The sequence below is a fragment of the Ochotona curzoniae genome, unplaced genomic scaffold, assembly GCF_017591425.1.
Source record: "Ochotona curzoniae isolate NIBS_2020 unplaced genomic scaffold, NIBS_Ocur_1.0 contig_2723, whole genome shotgun sequence".
Lineage (NCBI taxonomy): Eukaryota > Metazoa > Chordata > Mammalia > Lagomorpha > Ochotonidae > Ochotona > Ochotona curzoniae.
This window is the reverse complement of record NW_024465573.1, coordinates 14,002,207-14,027,572: the sequence shown is the minus strand read 5'-3', so window position 1 is coordinate 14,027,572 and position 25,366 is coordinate 14,002,207. Positions and strand designations below refer to the sequence as shown.

Below are 25,366 nucleotides of genomic sequence, written 5' to 3'. Positions count from 1 at the left end.
GTACACGACTTAGTCACTATGCTGTCTACTTTCTATCCCACATGCATATGTCATTGGAATTATTTTTTTAAACCACAAGTTCATCAAGTTTTTAAATAGCCATGACATGTGATGTGTGATGAACTTAGAACCATTTAATCAGTCTGCAAGATCCCTTCAAAATCTGCCCTTAATTTGCCTTGACCTTGTCTTAATTCTCTAGTACTTAGTGCTGCAGCCACATTTATTGGATGTGCAGCCCTTGGCCTCGCCTAGCTTCCACACATGAGAATTGCCTTGCATGCTCTTTCCCAGCCTTGTTTCCCGAGAAATTCTAGCTCATCTTTCAACAATCTGTGATGGATTATATACTTATGTGTCTTTGTTTTCCTTTGCATTCAAAATTCTTTCATGGAATGGATTGAAATTGACAAGCTATTATGAGCAGGTCTTAGAAATCAGTAGGCATATATGGATGGTATATCTATGTGCAAGAAAGGAAAATAACAGGGTTTGGAGTGGGCAGGAGAGAATTTGATTCTCTTATTTTTCTTGAAGATTTTAGAAAATCAAATATAAAAATGGATTACATGCATAGTGTGTGTATTCTTTCTCCCTGTCCCCTGACTGTACTGCTTCTGTTGTTTACAATGCAATGTCACAAGACAAACAGGTGACTTGAACCTCAACGTGGGAAGAATATGCAAAAATTGCTTGGTATATGTGGCTGTGGGTGAAAAAAAAATCTCTTAAATGATAGAAAAGAAATTACTTCTATCCAATCTTGATATTCTGTTTTTTCATGCAGTAGTGATTCTATAAACCTATTATGTTCTGTTTCTCATCTATATTTTTTTTGGTAAAACTGACAATGTAATTTAATCTTAAACTTCACACTTTTATATTAAAAAACCACTTAGAAAAACCTCCCTCGGTATAGAAGCAGGTCCAATTATGTGTTCATTTTAAGGTAAGGATTAAGAGTATTTCTGTTATATTGCCTTTTGGCTAAATAAAAATAATTAAAAGGATGTAATTACTTCACCTACTGGCAGGTAGTTCAACTTGTTACTGCTCAATATAAGCACTCTATCATATATAAAAATACACTTGTATTTATGATGTCTACAACATTCAGAATACCCAGTAAAGTAGTCCTTTTTGTGTGTGTGTGTGAATCCCAGCTTTTTAAAGCATTTTGAGGAATAGCTAACAAATTTCATAAACAAATTATGAAATTATGCTTTCTTTACTATGTGGTGAGGAATATTACATACTTTCCCATAAGCCAGAGCAGATATTTCCATTCAGCTTTGTTCAGTTACAGACTAGAAAAAATTAATACATTTTGTATCTCTAAAGTTATCATAGAAACTGCCCTTTCTCTTACTTAAAGAAGCCAAGTTGCTGGGTTTTTGTGTTAAAAGCAACATTAGGAAACATTTTTACAGCATCAAGTGAAGCAAATTCAGCTGAACCTAACCTGATTTCAGAATTTGCACATCTCTCAACAGAAAGGCACTGCCTTCTAGAAATCATTTCTCTTCTTTTTTTTTGGGGGGGGGGATGTATGTCCATTGCTTTCTTTACTTTTCCTTTTATTTTATCCTTTTTTAAACTTTATGAGAGAAATGAGATATGGCTGGAACCATGGTAACAGTTGCTAGGATACAATTAGGCACCCTTTTCTAACCTGCACCAATTCCATGTCTGCTCCTCTGAGAGATCTGTAAAGGAGTTTCTGTTTTCTATGAAAATAACAGACCGAGGCCCACATAGCAGGACCTGCACATTGAAATCAATTCAGGCAAGAAGTAAGATTAAAGAAGTCAAATTACCTTCTTATAAACTCCTGTCATTTGAAGTTCTTCCCACTTTCTTGTGGATGCTGACTGAGCAAAGCTTTACGTGTAAAGGGGACTTTGCAGTGAGGAACAGCACCCACCTCTCTTGGTGCTGCCGTGTGCGAAATTGTTGATATGATTTCTCTGCTGAAGTAATTTCTTTCAGTGCCTGATGTTCCAATGTCGCATCTCACTCATTGCTATTCAATATATTGAAATAAAATTCTTTTGCTATTTTTCAGCCTATATAACAAACTCTGAAACACCTAGTTTCCTACCATCTTTGACAGGTGATAGACAAAAATGCCTTTCAGGTAATTGAGGGTTTAACTTCAAGACTTCTAGCACTCCTGTATACGTACGCTTCCCTTGTGTCTGCAAGAGCTGCTCATTCAGATTATCACTAACTCAACAAACAGCTTTTTGAGCCTCTACTAAACCACTGGGGATATGCCAGTAAATGACATACATAGATTCTTCCCTGCTGGAGGTAAGATTTCCATCAGGAATGCTGATACTAACGGGATGCAACACAAAGCATCTACCTTTCTGCCACCTCTAACCTTTACAGGGACAGAGACACTAAGCTTGGTCTTTGCTAATGTCTGTTCCGATTTTCATATGTAACAAGTCTCCACTTTATCAGCTTTTTCATTACCTTTGTGTTGTGCAGTTTTTTATCTTGATTTTTTATTTAGATTAGCCCTATTCCTTTTCTGTGTTTGGGAAAATCCAGTGCAACACAAATGTTTTCACTGCCTAATTTATACTTGTTTGTCCTCTCTTTTGGATTCTTAATGCATTGTCTATACAGTTTCTGAAGTCATCAAATTTCCTTATAATTATTTTTATGTTTTTGAATTCCCAGCTTGAGTGCAAGCATTCTGCATTGCAACACTGATTCATCTGACAGCCCTGTGTTGCCTGAAACACGTCTGCATACAGAAACTGATAAAGTGAAGTGTTAAATGCAGTCAGCCTGCCTACTGATGTTGGCTTAGTCCTACTAGTGTTTGGTCCATCCATAGATGACTCAAATGATTTCAAGGTGATAATCTCCCTGATCAAATCTCTCCCATAAAGATGCTCTTCCTCTTAACTATAGTCAGCCTTTGTCTTTTCTTTTTGTTCTTTTGTCTTTTTTGTTTCTTATATCTTTGTTTTGTTTTACTTTTCTGCTTTGGAGTGAAAAAACAAAGTTTACTTCACGTCTACCAGCCGGTAACTAAAGTGATTCAACCAACTTTAAGATGCAGAGGCAGGTGTCTTAAGCCTTTGACTCTTCAATGCTTCGTTCAATGTTTGAAAAGTTCTGAACGATTGAGGTTAGATCCAATTGAGTGCTAGTTTAGTAAACTTCTGAATGTTTGGGAGTTGTTCAAATTTTAAAATATAGACTCCAAATAAATAGGCTTCTCTTAATCATGGACTTGAACAATTTGCCAAACATTTAGTCTGTGACCTCACCTATCACAAACGTGGTATTAGAAAGCTTAGGCAGCCTGGGGGTTTAGAATAAGCTAACTATGACTGTGTTCACATTTTGCCTGTTATGTGCAAACGGCCACATTTATGTTTGTAAGGAATTTTCCTCTCTTTCTAATTGATCTGCCCTGAGGCAAGATTTCTGGCTCCCTCTGGTGAGGCAGTAAGCCTCTGAGAGTTCAATCATGTCTTTGGGGCTTTTTAGATTGATTTGCAAACACTGTGAGAAGGTCATGAGCTTTACCAATTATCTGACATTCACATTGTGTCTAGTGGGACATTGAATTTCATTTTCATATAATGAAAGTGATAATAATGCTGAAAGGGGGAGCCAATTAAAGCTGAGGTGTGTAATAAAGAGCCAACTGAGATAAGTATGAGCCAACTGAGGAGACATTTTTCTCCATTCTTTATTAAACATCTATTTCATACTTTAAGGTCCGTTCTTACTACCTTTTCCTGAGAAATGCTTTCTTAGACTTCTTAAATATGTTTGTGGTATGGCCCAGAGTCAAGACAGCTCCAGTATTAACCTTTGATACCATCTTCCATTCAATAGACGGCATTCATAATAAACCCCCATGGCAGTGTGAGCATCTCAGTTACTTTCCATGTACTAGATTTCTAAAAGAAAGGACGTGTTTTAGTTGGATTCTAGTTAACACTGTTAGTTGCAACCTTAGTTAACAAGATGAGAGAGTTACTGGCTAGAAGAAAAACAAATGTCTTTCTTTGGCTAAGCCCATTAACAGAGTATTAGGATGTCTATACACACAGAGACCTCAATAAGTTTATTAAACATGCACAATATCTTTTACTTTTGTTGTCCATAAGCCTTTTGATGGGTCAAGTCATATCTATATCTATATTTACATACATACATATACCTATGTTAAGATAGAGATTTACTGGATACTCAAAAGACATATTTAGTCCAGGAAGGGGAAGCTGGCTAATTTTACTTTATACCGCTTTCCTAGGTGCATCCAATGTGCAAAATTATATCTCTCTTTACAATCAAGGGCATTATCAGAGGGTGTTCATTGGAAATAACTATTGATTTTTAGAGCAAGTGTTTTTCATTATCGTCTCAGCTCAATTCTCTCTATTTAAAGTGAGAAGAAGAATAATAGGTGCTACACGACTCTATTTACTTTTTAAAAAATAAGTGATTGGATACTTTTAATCCGTCCTTTAGAAAGTGAAAACTGAAAATGCTTCTTTTTTGGAACCACAATAGTTTTGGGGGGAAATAAGTCACCTGTTCAAAGAAAAGGACAGAAGAAGGACAAGGCATCCCACTGATTGTGTCCTATTTGCAAGAGGAGGGTCTGTGGACCTCAGCAATGCCAAGAAGTGGCAGGACGCTGGATTTGCATGATGTTATAAAATGTATGAATAGCCACTCGCCTTTGTGCTAGCTAGGGAAAATAATGTCTGATGCTAGAAACGTAGCTAAGATCAAGTTTGTTGTTGTTGTTGTTGTTATGGGGTTAACATATTGTAGCGCCTTGTTTGAGTCCTGGCTCCTTTTTCAATTCCATTTTCCTGTTGATGTTTACCTTGACAGATTGTAGCTGGGTCCCTGTGTCCTTTGTGGGAGACTTAGGTCAAGTTCCCAGCTCTCAAGTTCAATCTGTCCTTGGTGGCTTTGGGTATCCGGGGAGTGACTTAGTGGGTGGCAGCCACCTCTTCCTCTGCTTCTCCAATACTAAAATAATAATCAGTAACAGAAGGCTTCTACTGGAATTCACTTATGCTTCTATGAAAACAAGCTCATTTTATTCTAGCCATATGAAACTAGTAGAAGCCATTTTTCAGGTAATTAATGTGTTGCAAAGAAAGAAAATTAGGTGAGATAAATAACACTAGTGTCCAAAAGGGCTATTTTTAATATCTTTCAATTAAATTGATAACAAATTTGAATTTAAAGTATAAAAACTATTAATCATGAATTCAGTAAACATTTAAAATATTTTGGTTTTGCTTCATCTCAAAGTTTTTTTTTCTATACATGAGTGAAACACATCGACCATTAATTTTAGACAGCCACAACCACAATTTGTTTGGAGTTGATAAAAATAATATGACAAAGAACTTTACTTGATGGGTTTGTTATGTTTTTACTGCCATAAGTGGCTTGATGGGTGTTATTTACATATGTGCTTCCATTTTATGATGTGATTTGGGATGGAAAATCCAAGTATCATAAACTCCATTTTCATGTACTTGTTCTTATCAAAAGACAACATTGTAACAAATGTAGTTTACATGTTTCAGTTGGTTTTTATACATGAATCTAGGAACAGACGGCTTTCAGAAGCAGAAGTGAGAAGAACTGCAGTTCCACAATGTGGCCAGATAGCACGCATGGACAGAAATTGGAAGTGGCATAGAGAAATAACATAACTTGGTTAGAGTGCTGTGCTTTTCCTTATTTGAATCAGCTGACTGCCTGCCATGGAGTGATCTTCAGCTGGTGGAATGACCAAGACTCAACTATTCATAACGGTGTGGAGTGTAGCTTGTTGTGCAAGGACTCAAGTACAATGCATTACCAGACCTTAAAAGTAAGTTGATGTTCTGAAACTGATGTTTTGAAATGTTTGAAGTGAATGGTAAACTACCATCTTAAATAGTAATGCATTTATAAGGACTAATTAACTCATGGAATAAAAAATAATCTAAAAACATCCACAGAAGATGCAATGCTATACTAACACACTTTCCATGAACATATTTGGAGAGACCAGTGTGTACGCTATTTCCATTATGTTTTGGCAAATTGAGAGGAAAGAGAACGTCAACAGAGAAATTATTGACAGCCACCATCGTGAGAAGTGTGCTCATCCTTCTAGAAATGTACTAGCTAATATTAACTGGAATTTACTAGTATATATGCTTATCTCTGTGATATTAATTATACCATCTTCTGAGAGAAGGCAACTTTTTGAAATGCCATTATTTTCTGGTCAAGATCAGCAAGCATTTTACTTTTTACTTTTGTGCTTAAAAATTTTTATTGAAAGATAAAAATTACTCCTTTGGATGGTTTAAATGTGATCCTTTGGTCCGCTGATACTTGTATGTTTGTCACCCCAGGATACTCAGGTGATCAATCATTGTGAACACTTGCTTTTCCTTGTGATGAAGGCATTCAAAAATTATTTGCTCCAGGTGCTTTGACTTATACCATACAACACTGATAGCGACAATCATCTTTCTGATAATTAGACCAGCAGAAGTGATCTCTCCTATCTGACCATGACTTTGGGTAGATTAACTAAACTCATCCCATCATCCTTTCTACTCTCCTAAATTTCTTGAAAAATGTTTTGGTTGATTCTTGGAAATCATTTTCTGTTGTTGCCTTCTGTAAGAGCATGTCAAATATAGAAGTATTGAAATACACGCACAAAGACCTGACAAAGAAATTCAGCTCTTTCACTTGATCTAATAAATCCAAGAAAAATCAGATGTGAGGTTGCTCAGAGCTGTGAGGAATTAAAACACAAACAGCCTAAAAAGTCATGTTCAGAATCAAAGTGGAGGTGAGATTATATAAGACAATGGAGGAAACATTATCTTCTCACAATACTGTAGACTTGTGATTTCTACCTGAGAAGTGTTGTAAGGAGACAAAGCTCTATGATGACACTGATTATTATCATGCAGCAAAGGTTGAAAGGAAACCTTTCAGAGTTCAGGGAAAAATAATAGAAAAGACAGATACTTGTTTCCACATTTCTTTGAAATGTGTAGAAAATAAGTTGTCCAGTTCCCTTAGCAAGAGCTCATTTAAGGCTTATACAGAGTTTATCTGAAGCACCCGAGTGTGCGGATTTTCGTCTTAGAGACCGGCTAAGCCTCTGAAATGGGTCAGTGTGCTTTGGGCACTCAATTGCCTCCTCCAGATACCGTCGTTAAGCACAGGTGCTAAGTGGAGGGTCTTTTGGAGCCCTACTCGCCCTCTGACAGGAACTTGGCAATCCAGGCTGTTCTTAGAATTGGCTGCTCTGTGGGATTCATTGGGAGTTACTTACAAAGCTCCAGTTGTTCAGGTCAGACACTCAAACTCTAAATCTAAGGGCAAGAGTGGGAAGGAGAGAGAATGGGAGTTGAAGCTCAAGTGACTGCATTGCTTAAAAAAGTGTTTTTTTTTTTTTTTTGCTGGAATCCATAAATGCTCATTAAAATGATCGTCTGTGTTGAACAGTTACAACGTGGCTGATCTTTTTGGATTCTCTCAGAAACAAACCCAGATGTCAGGAAGATATAATTAATATTTTCCAAAAGAAGACTTAAAATTTCATTTTTGTTTTATTAAAAGTTCCTCTATGAAAGAATAACAAGCTGTAGATAGTCATTCGCTCTAACAGAATAGCCTGCTTCAACTGATTTTAGAGATTTAGCATGTTTTTACTTTCATAATGCTAATACAATGAAAAAGGAAGCAAAAAAAAAATCTGGGTTCATGACTTCATATACGAAAGAGTAGCTTATGAAATACATTTTGATTTGTACTTTTATACATGAACACCGAAGTTTTTTCTTGCAAATTATCCTCCAAACTGTTAGATTCAATACTACAAATGAAATCGTATCAGTATGCTTTATGGCGAAACACCAAAAATCATGATACAATATTGTTTAGGAAACGTAACAAATGATAGAAAAGTAGAACTTTTAACACCACTAGGTGGCATTCATTCTCTGCACTTTTGACTGATGACAGCCTTTGCAAGTGTTATCAAGATAGGCAGGGTTAGGGGAAGGCAAATGTTATCCACTGTTTGATGATATTTTCCTATCACTTAACACAATGACAAAGCTCAGTTTTATCTTTTCCTGCCAGCTTCAAATCAAATCAGCAAATATTTATTGAAAACTTTGTTCAAGGATTCGTCCTCTGCAACAGCGAGGGCAGAAAACCATCTTCACCATAGTGGTAACACATTTACTTACAACATCTGGCAGAAAATATATGATCAATAGAATTCTAAATCATTTTCTTTAATTTCATTGCAATGCAAATTTATGCTGATATTTCCAAAGTACTTTCTTCTCTAAGGGTTAAAAAGACACACATATATTCTGAAGTTTTCTAATATTTTAGATGGTATTTAACTGTAAGATTTCTGAAAACAGAAGGCCAAGAACCTTGTTGATTTATAAGTCGTCCTATCATTGTTCATAGCTTAAAAATGTGTGATAAACACTATTCATAACTGCATTGAAATAGAAGATCCCGAAGGGTTTCTGTTGATGAATTATCATTTAGTCCTGAGATAAAGCCTTCAGCAAAAATCCCACACTAATCACTGCAACTTACAAAGCTGGGAGAGGATATTGACAGAGACAAATCAATCAGAGGCCTTTTTTCTGGAATGGTACTGGTAAACAATGACACGAAACTTCACACTTACCTGTTCTAGTATGTTCTGAAGCCTCTCTATCTCACAGTCTATTACGAATTTCTTCTCCTGTCTTCTATCAAGTTCTTCTAATAGTTGTCTATAGCTGACATCATTAAAATTTTCCACACATATAGCACTGACATGCCAGCCATTTTGTCCTGCTTTTTCCATAATAGCTTGGAGTATTGAGTATCCTATGGGAGGGAAAAAAAAGTTACTAAAAATATGCTTTTACTTTTCTTTCAATGACTTATGCATGTATCAACAGTTTTGTCCTCTGACATAAATGGTGTATGTGCACATGCTGAAAAACATCAATGGTTATTTTGAATCGTTTGCTTTTAGTTTCTTTACTAAGGGCAACAAAATCTATTCAACTATTGACTGAATGAAGTAGCCCCACCACCTCTTAGACGAACTTTCAAAATCTCTCTCCTAGACAATGTTCCATTACTGCAGACACATTTTTGTTGAGAAGCCAAAATCAACTACCACATGCAGTAGCTGTTTCATAGACCCATTTTTTAGTTTATTTTACTTACTACACAGAATTCATTTTGAGCCACAGTTTTGGTTCAACTGTGGGAGAGAAGATATAAGCACTGCAATGGTGTTTTTCAGGAGTCATTACTATTGGTGCCTTATTTGGTGATGTGGAAAGATGCACACTGGAACGGTCTTGCTTATTTAACACTTCCTCTCTTCGTGGGGAAATGGTTTAGTTTGGGAGGTTGTCATGTAACCTCTAGGGTAGCTGATGAGTGCTCATATTCATACTCTGGTAGAGGAGACAGACATCCAATTGAACAAGCGGAATTCAGTTTTTGTAGGCTAGTACAACCATTGTGGAAATCAGTATGGAGAGTGCTTAGAGAATTGCAAATAAACCTGCCATATGAGCCAGCTATCCTGTTCCTAGGAAGGTACCCAGTTGAAGTGAAAACTGCATGTGAGAAAGGGATCTGTAATCCTGTATTTGCAGCAACACAATCTACAATAGCAAAGACATGGAAACAATTCAGCTGTGCGTCCAAGGAAGAGTGGTTAAAGAAACTGTGGTACATCTACTCCATGGAATATTATTCAGCTCTTAGGAAGAATGAAATTATTCTAATTACAACCAGGTGGTCCCAACTAGAGACCATTATGCTCAGTGAAATGAGTCAATCACAAAAGAACAAATACCATATGTTCTCTCTTATATAAGGAAACCAACAAGAAAAGTGTAACTTCAATTATCCAATCCATACTGTTTTTTGTTTGTTTACGTTTTTGTGGCTGTATCCCATATGTATCGAAGTTTTTCTTTTTATTTCAGTTTTGTTTAGTCCAAACAATTTCTTTTTTCTTGTCGAATTCATCACTGGCTCATGGATTACATGGTGGCATCATTTTTCCCAAGAGACTTTTGTGTTTCCTTTTTGTCATGTGTTGGTTACTCAGTGGTGCGTTTTTTTCATGGTGCTGTAATTTGTTGTTGATGTTGTTGTTGTTGTGGCTGTTCTATCTCATGTTAGTTGTTGACCTTGTTACGTAGCTTCTCAATTATGGAAATGCAGGGTGATCGAGTAATGGGGTCTATCGTATACAGATATGGGGGTAAATGGAACATGCATCCCTGCTTTCAGATGAAAGATGGATCCCAATGAAACTGTTGGGTATGCGTAGACAATGGGATGCTGGACTGTCTGACACTGTACCAACAATGTCAGGGTACACTTAAATAAGAGACTGGTAGAGTGATGATTCCTTATGAAGGACTACACTATTGTAACAAAATGCGAAAAATCTGATGGGGGTGGAAGTTTGGGGCAGAATCCCAGCCTATATGAAATTGTACCACATAATTCAAAATTCAAAATAAAAATATATTTTTTTAAAAAAGGTAATGATGACAGTAGTCAAAGTAAAGTGTTGACAAAGGGTTAAACCTTCCAGGAAGGGACAAGGGAGAACAGTACATAGGAGAAAAGAATTAAAAAGAGTGTGTGAAAGTTTGTTGGAGGTGTGGATGTTTGTTAGATGAACACAGTCTTCCAAGAGGAGATGATTTTTTTCCTTGCTCCCATCCAGATTTCTCTGCATGTGGAGGGAAGGCATCTGGTGTGAGCACCTGAGTTAAGAAAGCAGCTGCGAGTTTGGATTTGCAGAACTCAAAATAAATCTTCATACCCTCACGGTCTTAGAATCTTTTTGCTTTCTCCAAGTCGCAATTTTGAAAGGGAACTTAAAAGAAGCAGGGAAACAAGAATCTTCGAATTTATGAAGAGCCCCTAAAAGGACTGATTAGGACAAGAGGTAGCTACCTAGTTCATTTTTTTTCACTTTCTGGAATGGCATAAATAAAATATTCAAGTCTTTTAGAAAATCAACAATTATGTGCATTCATTCTTTGAGAGCTGCCCACAGTTTCTCCATCCTTGGGTCTAGAGTTGGAATAGAGAACTAGAAGGGTTAAAATAGAGGACTTGAAATGAATACACAGAACTAGCAAGTTCTGAACATGCTTGTTCAGTTCTCTGGTTAATATTAAGCTTCATTGATAAAGGGATTTTGATTTTTAGATGAGTTTTCTGCGTCACCATTTCAAACATCACTTATACTAAAGAAACAGCACCATATGGAGCTGATGATGAGATCCTATTCGAAACATGAATTACCTGATACTCAGCCAAAGGAAATACTGCACCAGTTAAAATCCACTTTTGTCTAAAGGACAAAAAAATCCCCAAAGAGGAAGAAAAAGGTCAAGTTAATTCCTATATAATTATTCTGTTTTATCTGTTACTGAATTTAGTCTTTCATTCTTAATGCATGGCAGCACTCATCTTTTAAGTCTCACCCAGGTAGCCCTCTGCTCAGAAACCCAGTACTTGTTTTCTTGATTCCTAGTCAATGCATATGTGACCTGACGGTATGAAAACTTTCTTAGTGTTCATGCCTCATTTACTACTTGCTACTTGGACCTGCTCTCTGATGGTAATAGAGGCAATGTTCCTTTTATTCCTTTTTGATACTTTCGAACATGTTCCTACTCTCAGAATGAATACATACACCTATCAATTGCCATCACATTTTTACTGCTTTCATTTATCACCATATCCAAATGATTCCAAGATAACTTGCTTGTTTATCTTAAAAAGATAAATATAGGACACACGATGAAGTGGCCTTCCTGTTCCCTGGGATCAGTTTGCAGCTTGGCACAGTTCTCTAGACATTGCTGCTCTTTTGGCATTGTGTGGCTGTCAGGCCTCACGTCAGTGTTAGGCATCCCTGTGGTTAATCTCCTGCTGCCATGGTTCTGATGAAAGCTATGGACATTCCTACTTAACTTACTGTACTGAAATATTTACACCAATGCAACAATATAATTCAGCCCCAGTATTTCATTATTTGATACTTCAGATTTACAAATGATGCCATTTGTAAATGATGAAATAAGACAAAACCTTTGGACAGTATCGCTGTTAAATGCCAAAGAAAGTTGGCCACCTAAAAAGCTCCATTAATCACAGTCAGAAGTAAATGGCATCTTTTCAGAGCAGCACAAAGGACAAGCAGCTACAGCTTCAGAGTGTAGCTGAAACGTATATCCTTTCACAGACTGCATTTGATTTTTAATATGCTCTCTTATTATTCATTGCTCCTCTGATTTGTGTATCTTACTTATGATGCCAAGATAGCTGGCAATATATTGTAACAAGCAGAAAACACTGCTGTTGAATCTCTGATTATGTAACTTCGCTGTTACATAAACTAGAACATCACAAGTCAAGTCACACTCTTTCTACATCTGGCTGTGATTTGTTATCTCCCAGTTATTAGAAAATCTGTGACATAATGTTGTCGGTCAAAATATGAGTGGGGCAGTTTTAGGTAAATATCACCTTCTTAACTGAAAATTTGCTACTGTAAAGGATTTTAAGTCTTGCTTTTCCTCTATAAAGGAGCCTAAGAGTTCAATTCAACGTAATTTACTGAAAATCTGCTTTGTTTGAGGTTCTCATATAAACCAAAACATGATTTTTGTCTTTACAAGGAATTTACTGTCTGGCAGGACTGACATGTAACATTATGAGAAGTATACATCATTGTACAAATAACTTCAAAGAAATCAAAATAAATAGAACAACAGAGAGAGGGACACGATCACATAATGGTCTTAAAGTAAGAAATTGAAGCCTTTTCATGGTGATTAAAGCATACTTTAAATTTCACACTAATATTTTTTAAAGCATCACAACATCATCCATGATATTATCAAGTCTGATCCATAGAATGCCATTGAGGTGGTAGTCCTGAGTTGCTGCAGTCTTACACATCTGTACTTTCCATATCATCCGTGGAGAATGACCTATTTTGGATGAGCAGCTCCTCTGAGATGCTGCTGCTAACAATACAAGCTGAGATTATTTATTTGATGTTCTCTTTTGCTAGAATTATTTGATTCAACTGCACGTAGAGCAGCAGGAAAGAGAAAGGAGAAATTTACAGCAGGGTGGAGGGTGTTTCAAAAAGACAGGAATTATCTATATACTATTGAAAACTTGACTTAGATAAGGGCTGCACGGTACCCACTTCTGTGAGAAGGTGTTGGTGTATTCAAAATGTGCGATGTGAATGGGTTTCTGGACATGGAAGTCATATTTCAGCAGCGCGAGAAATGGAGGACAAAGAAGGACTAGATGAGAACGAGCCATCAGAGTATCATCAGGGTAACGAGGTATTGAGAGAAGGCATATGCCACTGTGATGAATATGGGGGAGAGAAAAATCTGACTGTTCTGTTCTGTGAGGTGTGGTTAGCTTCCAAAGGAAAAGTAACTAGAGGAGACAGGCTGGTATTTACCAAAATTAAAGCATTCCTTATTCCTTAAGCTGTGTGTACACCATCGATTTCTGGCACAATATCCAGTGCTTAAGACTCATGGGTTCGAGGACAAGGCATGTATGCTTGGAGGTTACTGCATGCTACATGCCTGCTATATCTCACTACAGCTAATGCTAGCATGCTGAAAACAGTGGGAGCTGATATAGTAATCACTTAGCTTGAACTCTTTCCAAAGCAGCTTAGTACTGAAATGACATGTTCAAAGGCCATACCTTTGAGGATCTCAGCATATGGACAGAGCAGTCAGAACGGCAGTTTGGTAAAACATAACTACGTCTGTGCCTTTAGCATTTATTTATGCTGTAGTTTAAGAAGGGCGCATGTCCCCACTTACACAGTTTGATGCTATTTAATCATACATGTACGTGTGAGATAAGATGAAATATCCTGAGTTTTCTTTTATTACAAATACTCAAGAATTACAAACTGAGAATCTGTCTTCACAGATGGATTGAAAATGATTCTTTTCAAAGGTAATAATTTTGGGTCCTGATTTTTCCCAAAGACCTCTTATGTTTTCGGAGAGTAACATTTACTGTCAGTGTCTCCTTCATTACAGTGTTCCTGCTTAGTTCAGGTAATGCCTAACAATCTGTAAAGTTGAATAGTGCATTGGAAGAAGAAATTTGTTTCCTTCCATCGATTTTCTTCATCTACAGCAATGGAGTTTTCATCTTGGCATTTGGGTCATCAGAGTAAATGCATTTTCTGGCTTCTCTTTTAGACAGAATGGCTGTGTATCTAAGGTTAAAGGTGGAAGCACTTAGAGGAATTTCAGGACACGTTCCCTGACAGACTGTATGACAATGCTTTTTATCCTAAACTTTAATTTAAATTGCATCCTCTCTCGCCATAAAGTCAAGGCTGTGAATAAAGGAATGGCCAGAGAGAGAAGGAACTTGGCCTCTGATGGACTGGAAGGCATTCTACCCCCTGAACATGTACCTGGGCTTTCAAGTGAGAGATAAACCTATTTGGTTGTTGTAACCATTCACATATGTTAAAGTTTTCTTAGTCACAGCAATGGAATCTAATCTTAATTCACACTGGCAAAAAAAAAAAAATATCCTCAACTATTTGCCATAGATTACGTTCTTCAAGCCATGTTCGCTTATTGCTTTTATTTCTCTTGAGCTTTTACAGAATGTCCACCAGAGAGTTTTATTTCAGTACAAATAATGATTGCATCTATTGATGGTAACATTCACTTGCGTAAGAGCGGCAAGACTGATCTTTAGAAACAGAAACCTGCACGATGGCACTTTCCTGTATAATTCCTTTGGCACTTTTTTGCTCTTTTTTGTGACGTGGATCGATGCTGAGTCCTGCCTCTCCCTTACCTATTTCTCTAGTTTCACTTTGTTATGTACCAACACTGGCCTCAGATGTACCGGAAAGCAAAAAGCAGTACCACACTCATTCCTAGTCCCGTCAAAAGACCACTCCCTTCCTCTTTTGCCTTGCATCTCATCTCAAGCACTATAGATCCCAGGACTAAGTTGCTTTTCCCTTATTAAACTTTCACAACTTTATGTACATTTCCTTCAGAGAGATTCTAATCATAGTTTCTAATTATACATTTGAATGGTGTTGTGATGAGCCCTTCCTTCCCCCTCTGCACTGTAGTTCCCAGGAAGGCAGAAACCATCCTAACAGCTCAGTATGTAGTCCAGCAGATGTTCAGGGAAGAGTTGCTTGAATGCTGAGGGTAGGAGGAAGAGTTTAAAAAGGCCAACAGGCGAGAAGGAGCACGTCAGGCCATGCTCTGGAGCTTCAGACACTATTCATTTTGTCTGTTTGTATAGACAAGATAGGGTGGTAACTTCTGGGAGGTTGTCTGAGTTGGGGAGCGAGCAGGTGAATGATCTAGCATGAGGGTCTTCTGTCATTTCAAGGAATTGTCTTTTTACTCTTCAGGGACTTTTAGGCTATAGAATAAACCAGAATAAAGCACTTTAGTAAGTGATGAAGCTTAAGAAATATGGAGATGGTGATCTTGTTATAATGTAAGACAATGTGTTTCTGTTTAACTGGTCCTCAAAGGCATCATGGTTTAAAACTCAAATAAGATGAATTTCCTAATTTGAATAAATACCCAACATATTTCCTGTATAGTTATTATTTTTCTCATTGAGTAAACTTTTATCTTGTTTTAAATATTATTTTGCTCATGGAGTGAAATTTTGTCTCATTTTATATCACACTATATAAAATTCACAGGTCTGATTGAACCCATTTTTATATGATGCTTTAAAAATTTTTATTTGAGCTTGCATAAAGTGCAGGGCATTTAAATATACATGTGTGAAATAACAGTCAGTATTAAAAATACCTAGGACAGGGCCCAGCGCAACAGTGTAGTGGTTAAAGTCTTTGCCTTGCATGCGCCTGCATCCCATATAGCCGCCGGTTCTAATCCTAGCAGCCCTGCTTCCCATCCAGCTCCCTACTTATGGCCTGGGAAAGCAGTTGAGGATGGACCAAAGTGTTGGGACCCTGCACCTGCATAGGAGACCTGGAAGAAGCTCCTGACTCCCAGCTTTGGATCAGCTGAGCTCCAACTGTTGCGGTCACTTGGGGAGTGAATCATTGGATGGAATATCTTCCTGTCTGTCTCTCCTCCTCTCTGTATATCTGACTTTGCAATAAAAATTTTAAAAAATAAATTATATATATATATGTGTGTGTGTGTGTGTGTGTGTGTGTGTGTGAATATTCCACACCAAGGACATAATTTTGAGTGTCAAACTTTGGAAAAGCAAAGTGTTCATAAGAGGAGAACAGCTCCCATCTTCCTTAAAATCACGAGTTTTAGGGCTGGCATTGGGGATTGGGGATTAAGCAGTCCTTATCAGAGAGCCTGTTTCTGGTCTCAACTACTTTGCATGTCACATCCAGCTTCCTGCTAATGGACCCGAAAGCAACAGATACTGGCCCAAGTATTTGAGTTCCTGCCATTCATATGCACGACCCGAGATGGAACTTCTAGCTTGTAGTCTTGACTTGGCCCAGTCCTGGCTGTTGTAGGCTAAGTTGTTGTGGGAGAGTGTCTCTGTCTCTGATTTTCAGAAATATAAATCACTTTTTAAGGAAAGTGGAGACTTCACCACAGATAGAGGGACATGGATTGCAATTTGATCCCCAGGTTATGGAGAGTTTGGTGGATGGAGATGGGGAGGAGGAAGGAGGGGCACAGGAGCAGGAAACCACAGGAAAATTTAGGTGGGCGGCAGTTGATAGTTAATAGACGAGATAGTTAATAGACTGGTTTGCTGGCACAGCGGATTCCCAAAGGACATTATGCTTTACCAGCATTTTATAATGCAATTAGATCTCCTAATTGTCCCGTGGAGGAGGCGTTAGCCCCACTGTAGTGGTGAGAGCTTTAATGTTATTCCTATGAACTCACAATCCCACTAAGCAGCAGAGCTGTGGATTGAACTCAGGTCTTCCATTCTCAAGTCTTGAACTTATCACTACACTTTCACCAGGAGAGCAGAAGAAATACATGAGCAGCAGTGAGGTTATGTTGTGAAGGTTTCAAAATTAGGAGACTCAACTCCTTTCGCCTTTCCTCCCGTTGTTTCGCCTCCCTTCCCACACCCTCCCAAACTGTATCTTCCCCTCTTCACTCCTCCTCTTTCCTTTTCCCTCTCCTCTCCTCCCTCCCTTTTTTCTTTCCTTCCTTCCTTCTCTGATAAAACTGCTGTCATACGTAAGTCTGAGATAATGTAAGTGATCAGTAATAATAGAAAGAGTAGGGGATCCAAATAGGAGGCTAATAAAATTAGCGCAAGTATAATAGAATGACTTCCTTCACCTAGACTAACTGTATAAAAGGGAAAGAGCCATTTTCTTGCTTTTCTCACAATTCTATCCTTGTTTTCTTTCTGCATTTATCCATGCAAGAAAAACAATTTTTCCATATTATGTACGATGGGCATTACATGAAATTAGCTTTTCTTTTGGTCAGAAGCAGTAAGATGTCACCAATGTCTTATTGCTCAACTGAGAGATGATTTTTGAATTAGTGATAAATAATATTAAGTGACTTAAAATGCCTTAACTTGTTACTTAAGCATTGAAGTCCTGGAAGAATGTGACAAATAAATGCAAAAGCTCCCAAGTCAAGCAAAGGGAGATTCTAAGTGTAGGACTCAAGAGCCATGCCTACTTTAGGAGGGATATCTCAAGGGATCCCCAAATATCACTGTGTAGTTTCCACTATCAATAGTCATTTGCATAGCAATGATCCTGTCAATAGTAAAGGTAAAATAGATTTCAACAAAGGGCAGAATTACAACAGGTGCAAAATCCATTTCAGAAACAATTCTGTTGTAAGTGATGAAGATACAAGATAGCCAATGAATTCCAAAAAAATTTGATTCTTAAAAGACCAATTACTTTATTGTACCCTATGCTGAACCTTGAGTCCAACAGGTCTCATTAATTAATCATGAAAGCACTTACTAACAACAAAACACAGAAGTGTTATACAACATAGTAAATATCAGTTTTCTACATTCACATGTCAAGCTGTGTACTGTAAATAATATTAATTTGTGTCTGGCTTTTATATACAAAGCAAAAGCCACTCATTTTGGCTGATTTGAAAGTGATATTTTTAAATGTTATTTTTTTCCCCCTTTGGAGCAGGAGGAGCGTGCATAATTTCTCCTGATGTTTCTGGTGAAAGGATTTGCATACAATTACGGAGGCAATTTCTGTTCCTAGCAGGAACAAACACAGGATGAAGTAAGCATTCACCATATGATTAGCCTAATTTTTATATCCCATTGAGGCTAGCTCAGTTCCAAGAAGTAATTGAAAGCAATGTCAGTGACTGAGACTAAATGCATCTGATTACTCACTGTTAGATTTCCTTAGTGAGGAAATGACACTTGGGTGGTCATCTAAATAGAGTGGTTTCTTCGCATGCCAGGTGACAAATGATGGCTTCAATGTTAGACTCAGCTGTTTTCGACTATGAATGCTGGTTTTTTTTTTATTTCAACTCTATTATTCTAAGGCAGGTTAATGAAATTCCTAAAGTTTCCACTTTTAATTTTGAAGGACAAAATAAAGGGAATTGATGTGGATTTTAACCAGGACTGATGTCTGTTTCCGTAACTACAAAATCAGCTTCATTCCCCATGGTAGAATGACTCTAGAGCATTATTATCCAATAGAAGGCAGAAGTGCTAGTTGTATTCTTGGGAGAGTCACAATGCACAAAACGATGCCTTCTCCATCACCCTGTGCCCTCAAACCGGATAGGGTATTATGGAATATTGAGTGAAGCTGCTAATTGGGAAAGCTGCCTCCAAGATTGAAGTACCTCATTCTAACTTCAGGATCTGCTTCTAATTCAGCTTCCTCTAACATACCTATGAGGCAGCAGATGATGATCCAACTAGTTGGGCTCCTGTAACCTTTGTGGGAGACTTGGCTAGACTTCCTGGCCCCTAGTGCCACCTGGCCAGCCAATTTAGGGAGTGAACAAGCAGATGGAGTTTTCCCTTTCTCTGTCTCTCTTTCGCTCTCTCTCTCCCTCTCCCAGTCAATATTTAAAACCAATCAATTAATACATCTTCACAGAAAGAAAAGCAAGAACATAGCTATTATTCTTAAGTGCCATATGTGAATATTAGTCATTCACCTTGTTTCTTACAAAGAGATCCAGAAGGTATTCTAGATTAGTTACCACTCTCATCTCTCGTCCCAGTCCAACTCTGATATCTCCTCCTAAATATATTTAAGAAATTTGTGAACAGTTCCCCACTTGTTGGCTCTTTTTGTTTTTTCTTCACTGAATACTTTCTGAGTCAACACTCTGTGCCAGGTCCCAGATTTAGGGGAGCAGATACGAAAACGGAAGTGCACGCTGGCAAGAAGCTTACACGGCACCAGCTGAGGGTGGTGGTAGGTGAGGGGTGCTTATCTCCACCAAATAGTCTCCCTGTCTCACTTGGATGTGGATGTCTTGACTCATACCAGAGTTTGTAGTTCTCTGAATAAGCCAGATGCTTTCTTGCCTTCAGTGCCCTGCAATGGCGGCTCCGGGGGCTGAGCAAGTCCCCTTTCTTCAGACTCATTGGCAATGTCTTCATTTAAGCCTCAGTTTTAACTTACTTTAAGAGCTTTCTCTGATCTCGTATTTATTGATTTAAAAAAAAATTTACGTTTCCCTAGCTGCTTGTAGAGTGATTATAGCTCAGGCTGCCCTAATTAATTAATGTAATTATTTATGAAGTCCTATTTAGTACATTCAGATATACTGAGTATACAATGAGTCCACATGACTCTCTAGGATTCTGAATTATAATTATTATAATCACTTATTTACTTGCCCAGGTCCCTTTAAGCATGAGACTAATTCTTACTCATTCTTTGTTTTCCTACCAATATGAGAATAGACCAGTGAGTTAGATCAAATGACAAACATAAAAGGTGCTTAAAAATATATGCCTAACTTTGATAAAGCCTAATTATAATATCCATAAAAACTAACAAATAATTTGAGAAAGGCCTAACTAATCCGTGGCTGACACAGTAAGTACTTCGTGGGCATATCGCTTTTACTATCTTTACTTTAGGAAGCTAAATCCTTACTCAAGATTACCTAACTATTAATTTGCAGAGTCTTTTGTTTTCATTGTGTTCTACAGTATGGTAAATAATATATTGAAAATGTAACTCCTTTCTGTTGGGATTAATCATATTTCCATGTTAAGGGTTCACTTTGACCCATGGGGCACTCCTGACTACTACGGTCATACCAAAGGAGTGCTGTGGTTTCGCTTTTCACACTGTAGATATGATTTCTGCTTTCACTCTAAGTTCACAGAATGCCAAGCTCCCTCCCCAGCGGTGTCTGGCCTGAATGTTACAACCTGTGCAAAGATTACAATAATGCTCAAAGTTTCCTTCTTCAGGACAGCCTGTGAATGCTGCCCTGTGATCCAGTTGGTTAATGATGCTGCCCTGGCAAGTTTAGGAGCATCACCTGCCTTCTCTCTGTAAAGACATCAAACATTATATTGTAGAATTAGGTCAATCTCACTCAGAAAGCATTTGAGTTTCCACTTAGATCTATCTATAGACTTGCCCAAGTTCTTCCTTTCTAAAAACACTCACAAAACTCCATAAGAGTATTTCATCAATTACATTGAATCACAATGTGGTATAACATTTGTTGATTAATTCAAGGATTAATCTAAGCATATTTTCCAAGCAGGCATTAAGAGTGTAAAACTAAAAAAGAACTTGTATTTTTAAAAAGAACAGAATTGACTGAAAATGATAATGGATATAAAAACATGCATTCATGAATTGTAAATAAACAAAAGTGAGTTAAGTATCATAAGGATAAAAGTCAATCCAACCATTTTTTTAATAGGTACAGTGTGGCAGTGAGCCAGTAATTTGTGGTGCACTTTTATTTTCTGAACCAAAATCCATTCTGTGACTCTCTGGTATCTTAACTGAAATTCTCTGACATTTTTACAAGGTTTATTGGATGAAACTAACAAATCACCATCGAAGTAATTATGACAATGAATATTATATATATTTGGGAAAACAGTGATCTGAGCTTTGTAAAACCAGTAAATTTTGTAGACGGGAAAATATACTCAATGGTTTATTAAATTTGAAGACTTTTATGAATTTTGTTCCTACCTACATATGAGAAAGTGATCTGCGTTTCTATATTCATAGCAGCACAATCAACAATAGCAAAAGATGTCTGTTGAAAGAAGATTGGAAAAAAAAACTGATATGTCTGCTTTATGGAGTACTTCTCAGCCATGAAAAAGAATGAAATTCCATCATTGGCAACAATGTAGTTCCGACTGAAAACCATCATGCTCAGTGAAATAAACCAATCCCAAATGGACGAGTGTCATGCATTCTCTCGGTTAGAAGACAACTTTCATGGAAATTACAAAACAAAAAGATATATAGGTACCAAGCACACACTTAAGGTCTCAAACAAATGGTGTAATGGAGACTAGAATACCAGGAAACAAGGAAAAGCCTCAGTATGTATCTCTCTACTCCTGAATAAAAGGACCCTTCAATGAAACTGTTAAATATGCCTTGACAACAAGAGTCTGGAGTCTCTAACATTGCCTATTTCTAAAATATCATGGCACATGTAAATAACAGAATGTTGGAAATATGGGTGCAGCTGAAGGACTATATTATTGTAAAATACCCGGAAATGAGGGAGGGAGGAATGGATGGAAAACCGGGGGTTGGAGGATCCTGTCCCTGTAAGACTGCATAATAGAAAATAATAATAAAAATATAATAAAAAATTTTATTTCTAAATAGATAACCCACAATTTCCAATACAATAAATTAGTACTTGTTTGTAGGGTTATTTATGACCCAAATGTTTAGATATTAATGTTAGTGTATATTTTTGGTAGTCAAGTTTACAGAAGAGAAGGCATCATCAATACTCTATGGAGTTCTGTTTGGGTTAAACAGTCCTGGAACTGCTATTTCCAGGCCTTTGTAGTCACACTCTGCTTGTTTGTGGTTTGTACACAGGTTGTGCCTCATTTGCTCAATCCCCTTACAATGAAAGCCACTTTGGCTGTACTGCTCCCGCTAATCTGTTTAAACACAGTCAACATCTCTGCCAAATTAACTACTCCAATCGACTCAACAATTAGCTATTCATTTTATAAATGGCAAACATGTAAAACCACAGACTTATTGTTACGACAGTGTTATGCACCCAGAGGTGATTCTCAGTGTCTTAGGAACTATGCTGGACATGGTCCAACCAGATTTATTCTTAATTTGCCCCATCTGCATGGTGGTGATGTGCAAGATCAGTATGGCCTGCATTCCTGCTCTTTGGATTTTTGCTAAGTTGTTGAACAGAAGCCAGGTTCAGCATAGCAAAGGGAGAACAGTGGAATTCATATCTTATTTCCATGGCAATTTTCTAGACAGATGAATGTAGGGGGTTCTGCATCCCTTAAGTAAGGGTCACAGTCTGTTATTCAGCATTCTTCATCTAGCCATCCTCTACACAATCCCATCCTCTCCTTCCTTGCCTTGTTATGCTCAGTGTTAGGCTTGTTAGGCTCTCTGTTGTTGCTTCATCTTGGCTAGCAACATCCACCCTCTCTGGGTTGATCTCTCAAGTCCTGCCCTAACCTTTTTAAGACATTCTGTTAATAAGCACGTGCTAATTACCTAGGTAGAGTATCCCACTTGTTTTTCATCAAAGTAGCATGACATCAAAGTGGTTTAGAGTCCAAATTAGAATGTGTTCAGCTGGAAGACTGTATAGGTATAGTTTTCCATGCATGCTTTTATAATCTTATTTTATGTAAATAGCAAAAATTGCAGGAAATCATATGGTTTTTCATGGAAATTTCATTTTTTTTCCTGGGATCAGAAAAAGCTTATGCTCCAACTTCATTTCCTCATATATCTCTTCTGAAAAACCCTAAATTTTAATATTATGGCAAACTTAAGACTGAAATATATACAGCCTTTATTATCAGTCAAATTTTTAAAATCAGAAATCTCTAGCATAGCATCCTACAATTTCAAAATGCATTCAGAGTTGTATTCTGTTCCTTGTCGTTTTGACTTGTGCTTTAGGGATCTTATATTCATTTTATAAAAATGTGTTAATGATCTATCACTTTTGGGACAATATGGCCAGGAAAGATGAAGGGATTGCCTGCCAGCTGCTGCCATAATTAATGGTTTACTTGACACAAATGTGTCAAAATGAAAATGATTATTTTTGACGAACCTTATCAAAATTAAATTGGTTAATCATAAAAAAAATCTACCTGGCAAATCTTCCTGATAAAGTTCCAAGGGATGTGCTTTTCAGCTCCTGCAGGCTGGCAGTCCTACCACATGTTTACCTTGTATTCTTCTAATATTTTGTAAGGGCATCCGGAAGAAGTTATCAGTTGTTCAAACAGACGAGTTTCAATGCTTGTTATTAACGTTTTCTCATTCTAAATATTATTCCAAAATAATACAAAACTTTAGGGTCACAATCAAGCTATTATGTAAATGCTTCATCGAACTGATCCAAACTTGCTTTGTGCGGAAAGTTCTTGCTTTATCTATAACTAACTTTATACCAGGTGGTGAGAACAACTTTTCCATAAGTTTTTAGCATTTAAAATAAAATGTATTACCCTGCCACCTCATCATCTGATTCCTAAACCATGTGGATTTTGATTCAGTGGATACTTTGAAAAAGTTCTAGAGTCTCATTAACATACTCTTAAGTTGCATGCTGTCTTTATATCAAACTTTGATAGGAAATTGGCCACAGAATGTGTTTTCTCTTTACTTGAAAGAATATTTTGCACACTTGCCTATGCTAACAGTGAGTCGTTGGATGGCACCAGTTCATTCTACCCACAGAACTGGATTAGAAGGTACACTATAATGTTACACTTTCAACTTTTATTGAAGATCTTTGTGATAACTAATAAGGTTTTGGAAGCTTCTGGTATTTGAATTACATCAAAATGGTAACATACATGACTTGTCTTTCTGTAATTGTGTTATTTCCTTCTTATAAATCCATCAGGTTTCAATCAGGAGACCCACCATAATGACCTGATCTAACATAATGACTTTCCAAAGTCTCCATCAATAAACATCATTGTCTTTTTTACATTCTTAGCCTCTCACTACGATCAGTGTACTCCTGAATTTAAGTGTGATAAAGCATATTCAATCTGCAGCATATAGAAATGTGTGAATTATGTATATAAAACGCATAGATTGTATTATATAAGAGGATATGTATATCTGCATGCATCTTATTCTAAAATGACCTCTTTTCAAAGTCAAGATATGAATATATATGTATGTAATTTCTGAAGTTATTCTTTTTTCTTCTCTTTTTTGAAGTTACTTTTTTTCTAAATAAACTACACATTTTATTAAAACAATTTACATACAGTGAAAATTAGAAAAACCAATAGTTTGAAAATGGGCTTTGTTTTCCAAATTCTCAATACATCTTTCTAATTTTTAAATTATTAACAAACATGTTTATACATATGCCAAAAAAGAAAATGTCCAAATATTCAAATTTTTTTGTTATAGCATTATTTTACCATTAATTAAAAATATGGTTTGTTTACTGTTAATGTGTAATTCTTTTTTTTTTTCTAATACTTATTGGAAAGGCAGATTAACAGAGAGGAGACACAGAAAAAGATTCTCTGTCCCCCAGTTTAATCCCCAAGTGTCCACAATGGCCAGAGCTGAGCTTATTTAAAGGCAGGAGCCTTTTCTGGGTCTCCCACTCAGGTGCAGGATCCCAAGGCTTTGGGCATTCTCGACTGCTTTCCCAGGCCATCAGCAGGAAGCTGTATGGGAAATGAAGCAGGTGAAACAGGATTTGGCACTCACATGAGATCCCAATGGGTGCAAAGTGAGGACTTAGCCACTGAACCCATAGCGCTGGCTTTTCTTTTTCTTTCTTCTTTTTAAAAAATAATTTCAAAGTGTTTCTATAACCATCACATGGATCATAGTTACTATTCAATTAGTGTTTGCTATGTACTATGCTAGGGCTTTCCCACGAATGTTTCTCAATTTCTCAAGGATGTTGGGTAGGCATTTAGTTTTTTATTAAATACTTTTTGTATCCTACCTCTTACTATCTTCTATAAACAGATATATACAGGTTTCTATGCATAAATCTATGGAATAATGTTTGTGTTTTTGTTCTTGTGT

At 37.0% G+C, this 25,366-nt stretch overlaps 1 protein-coding gene across 3 annotated transcripts in view; it reads right to left on the bottom strand.

Moving 5' to 3' along the window:
• The window catches only part of GRIA4 (glutamate ionotropic receptor AMPA type subunit 4), a 307,867-nt gene that overhangs the window by 83,657 nt on the left and 198,844 nt on the right, over positions 1–25,366 (bottom strand). For all 3 annotated transcript variants that reach the window (XM_040977238.1, XM_040977237.1, XM_040977239.1), the window contains one exon: positions 8,735–8,919. In XM_040977238.1, coding sequence (XP_040833172.1) covers positions 8,735–8,919 — 185 coding nt within the window. The remainder of the gene's footprint in view (positions 1–8,734; positions 8,920–25,366) is intronic.